The sequence below is a fragment of the Sinocyclocheilus grahami genome, unplaced genomic scaffold (assembly GCF_001515645.1).
Source record: "Sinocyclocheilus grahami isolate Dianchi unplaced genomic scaffold, SAMN03320097.WGS_v1.1 scaffold209.1, whole genome shotgun sequence".
In the NCBI taxonomy this organism is placed as follows: domain Eukaryota; kingdom Metazoa; phylum Chordata; class Actinopteri; order Cypriniformes; family Cyprinidae; genus Sinocyclocheilus; species Sinocyclocheilus grahami.
This window is the reverse complement of record NW_015505388.1, coordinates 419,247-423,361: the sequence shown is the minus strand read 5'-3', so window position 1 is coordinate 423,361 and position 4,115 is coordinate 419,247. Positions and strand designations below refer to the sequence as shown.

General features: G+C 37.3%; 1 protein-coding gene across 2 annotated transcripts in view; it reads right to left on the bottom strand.

Annotated features, from left to right (window-relative positions):
* The window catches only part of LOC107595815 (serine/threonine-protein phosphatase 2A regulatory subunit B'' subunit beta-like), a 43,077-nt gene extending 39,713 nt beyond the window's left edge, over nt 1-3,364 (bottom strand). Inside the window, exons 1-2 of one of the 2 annotated variants that reach the window (XM_016286369.1) lie at nt 3,256-3,364; nt 1,939-2,343 (exon numbers count right to left, since the gene is read on the bottom strand). In XM_016286369.1, coding sequence (XP_016141855.1) covers nt 1,939-2,292 — 354 coding nt within the window. In that variant the 5' untranslated portion in view covers nt 2,293-2,343; nt 3,256-3,364. The remainder of the gene's footprint in view (nt 1-1,938; nt 2,344-3,255) is intronic. The other variant, XM_016286368.1, reaches the window with a different exon arrangement.
* Nucleotides 3,365-4,115: the final 751 nt, after the last annotated feature.

The following is a 4,115-nucleotide window of genomic DNA, read 5'->3' as shown; positions in this document are numbered from 1 at the left end:
CACACACACACGAGCGCGACTTTAGCACTAGATTTAGCAACTTTCAGACCATTTTAGCGACTTTTTTTCCATAGAACATTCATACTGACAAACCTACCAACTTTTTGGATAAACCTTAGCTATGGTTCAGTTGGAAGTAGGGATGTCAATTTTCGATAATTTCCATGATCGATCGTCGTTTAAATTAACTATCAATTAATCGCTAACCTTAATGCTGCAAAATGCGTCTGCCCGTCATGACAGGATGTGCAAGTTACTCAAAAAAACAACAACCCCGCTTTCTCACCCGATTTAAAGGGGATTTAGTCTGAGATTTGTTTGAGATAATTTTACTTTGTTGACTGTTTCCTATCCCGTCACGGACACCGCTGAACGCGCCTCTTTTAAATGGTTTCGTGGTGCTCGTTGTTGTATTTTAAAACACAATTGCAATGTTTTCAACTGGCATTATGGCATTTAAAATAAAATTATCCCAAACGTAGCTGTGGCGCGTGTGGTTGTGCTGCGCAGTCAGTGAACCGCTTCCATCGGCACTGCTGCAGCAAAACACACTGCTGCTCACATGAAACATTATCATGCGAGTATTATGACCAGTACTTAATGTACCTGTTCCGGACACACCGTCATTCACAGCCGCTCGCACGTGTTTTGTGCATGAGCCGCACGCAGCCCAAAATTAAACAGCTTAATTGACCATCGATAGCGCAAAGTTGTAGTATTTCCTCAGCAACCAGCACGGATCAGCTCCAGGCATGACGAAGCAGATATCGTCCTCTTTTGGAAGGCCAAACAAAGTAGTTTCGCTTTCACAATGAATCACACAGTGCCTTCACGACATGGCGGTGGCAACAACAATACTACAGTGAGAATAAAAGTTACGCCTTCTTTCTTTGCGTGAACATTTGGCGGCGTTATGCAAATCTTCCCACATAGTGACGTAGGTATGTGGGGGCGTGTTAGAACGAGCCATTTTAGGTAGGCGTGGTTGACTTAACTTTTATAAAGAATATCTCTTTGGATTTGAGACTTTAGTCTTTGCAGATCTTTACAGATCTCCTTTATGCACCAAGAGCTTGTAACACTCCAAAGAGAATAGAAAAATGGAAATCGCATCATATGACCCCTTTAATTAAAGATATCCATGCACAATCCAATTTATGGGCTCTGAAACCTCAGCAGCAAAGTCCACCAGCATCGCTGGACAGTGCATGATGACAGTCATTACCATTCCAGGGATTGACAGCATAGAGATTCGCCCACACATGAACACGATTTCTTTACACAAAAGACATGCAGGGTTCACAGAGCTCATCTGACCAGAGCAGGAGCCCTACATCCACTGACCAGAAGATGCAAAAGCCATTCAGCATCCTCTTGTGGCTAAACTGAGAAAAAGTAATTTAACCCTCTCTCAGTGGTAAACTGGCTGTTAATAAAACGTGTAGGACCATCATATATGAGAGCATTTCTTGAAATGTTCTTCTGTTTCTATATTAATATGTAGAAATGCATTTGGCAAATGCTTTTTACCACATGACATACTAGTGGAAAAATAAAATAAATCCGATTATGTTTGCGTGAAATGAGGGATTAATAGAATTGAGATTGTTTAATATTAAAGTAAATATAAAACTTTCTTTATTCTAATTTCTTTAGACTAATCAGGGCTCAACAGCGTAAGCTTTTCACGTGCATTTGCAACTAAAAACAGATGTGTGCAAAATGTATATAGAAACGTATGAAAAAAAAAAAAAAAAAAAAAATGTAGGCCAATAAATAATTACATAATTATTAAATACCGTTTGAGGCAGTAATATTTTAAAGTTGTACTTTTGTAATAATTAATTTTGCATGTAAATGTCTCCCTTTATTAAGGAAAAAAAATTATTATTTGATCAATTTTAATTTCTCTCACAGGTGAAAGCACAGATGCTTTACCTTCTTAGTGCTGACAGAGCGTCGCAAGGCCCTCGCATTCACTCCTGCTCTGTTATTGCTGCCACTCGCAGATGGCAGGGTTGCTGAAGGAGGGCTGCACTGAGCACCAAGGGCCGCAGTCATCCTCTCGGTCGCAGTAATCTTCGAGGCAAAGATGTTGTTGTTGTTTTCTGTTAATAACAATGTGCTTGTGCCCTTGAAATCAGCGTGGCTTAGATCTATTTCTTCCCCTTTCTTGATTTTGTTGAGGTAGTCTTTTAGCATCGCCTGAGTACTTGGCTCACTCAACCAAAAGAGGAAGAGCTCGTCGACCTTCATCTTCAGGACAGGCTGAAGTGTTTGTGGTGATGCCATTTCTGGTTTACTTCATGCAGCCAAGATCCACTCAAAAAAGATAAAAATAACCTAAAGAATAATGCAGAAAGGACAGTCAAAACACACTAAGCAATTCACAAATTACTGCTCATTAATTCAATTTATATACATGCATCTTTATGTTTTGTAAATATTTCTTTGTAACGTACTAAACAATTACTGTATGCCATTGTGTCAAGAAATTATGATTATTAATGCATATGAAAATATAAAACATAAATTGTTAATGAAAAATATTTTTTTCTCTAACACATGGAAATATGTGGAATTTGAAACATTTGACAATTGCTAAAGTTTTAGCAGAAAATGTATTTACTGAAATTATTATAATTATTTATTTTTCATGCATACACACCAGCCAAAAAGAACATAAACAGCTGCTGCTGCGACTTCTTCTCTCTCAACCAAGCTCCTTGAATTAATGTATTCTTTACAAAAATTACCATAGTAATTTAGGTCCTACCAAAACATCACTTTCCTCTTGCAAGTTAGTGTTAGTACTGAAAAAATTGTAACTTCGTGTTCGCTTCTTCTGTAATAAATAACAGATATTGAACTCGATGGCAGTAAGGTTTCACGGATTTCGCATTTTACTCTAACGTTACTATGATTTTACAGTATTAATGACTATGGTATTGCGACGCATACTGGATTCTAAACATCCCACCACGGAGGACGAAACTGGAGAACACACTGAAAATATCTTATTTAAATTCACCTTATGTTTCTCACAATTCCACACATAAACCTAAAGAAAGTGTTTAAACACAACCATCGCAAAAAAATAGCTGGTTTGTAGCTGTTGCTAGCTGACCTCACGCAGCATATACTTCCACAGCTAACGGACAACGGGTAAATAATTACATAAACATCGCCAGTATTCCATAACATAGATAAAGAAACGGATTTTTAATCGGTAAACTCCACAGAATTAAAGGTAACTGATTTGCATTACTCTACCTGCAGTTATTAGGATGAGTTTTGGCTGTTATCGTAGACGGGGTTACACTTTGAATCAAACTCTCGTTTCAAGTAACCGGGAAAAGTTTATATCGCGAGAGCAGCGTCCATGCGCGAACGACTCGTTCGTTTGAATTGGTTCTTTTAAAGGAATCAATCGAGCCGATTCGCAAGAAGAACGCGTTCGAACTGCTGGAGTTACCGTTTGAATGGAATAGAGAGTTGAATAATGCGAGTTACTGGATGAAGCGAACGTTTTCTGATCTTGCTCGACTCCAAACGTGTATCACTGTTTAAAAGGAAAGATTTCTGTCTTAAGATGATAAGGTTACTGGAGGAATATCACTCAGCAGTCCCATGCAATGTTTTTTCCATCATCACCATCATCAGCAAATGAAAGATTTATTCATTTTTTTCTATGAGGGAAAATATATTTTTTTTGTTCAAACACGATGTGTTTACTTTAATGTTCTTGGACTGCATTTAACTAACCTAATAACTAGAAAATAAGTGTTATTCATCTGATGTGCTACCCCAGCAGTATTTTTTATTATTTAGCAAATGAAGTTTCTATTTGAATACTTTTACGTACTTTACTTAGGCTATTTAATTTAAAATGTAGACATATTTTATTCCATAGCTATTCCACCCTGTACCTCATGATTTTTTAATAAAAGCACAAAAGCACGTTTTCTTTATAAAAAAAAAACATTTAGATTTGTAATTCACATAATAAATCAATGCTTGGAGGGAAGAATGGATTTCACAAGGCACTTCAATTGCTCTCAGATGTTTGGATACTTTATTTGAGATCACAATGGGAAATGGGAACGATGCTTATG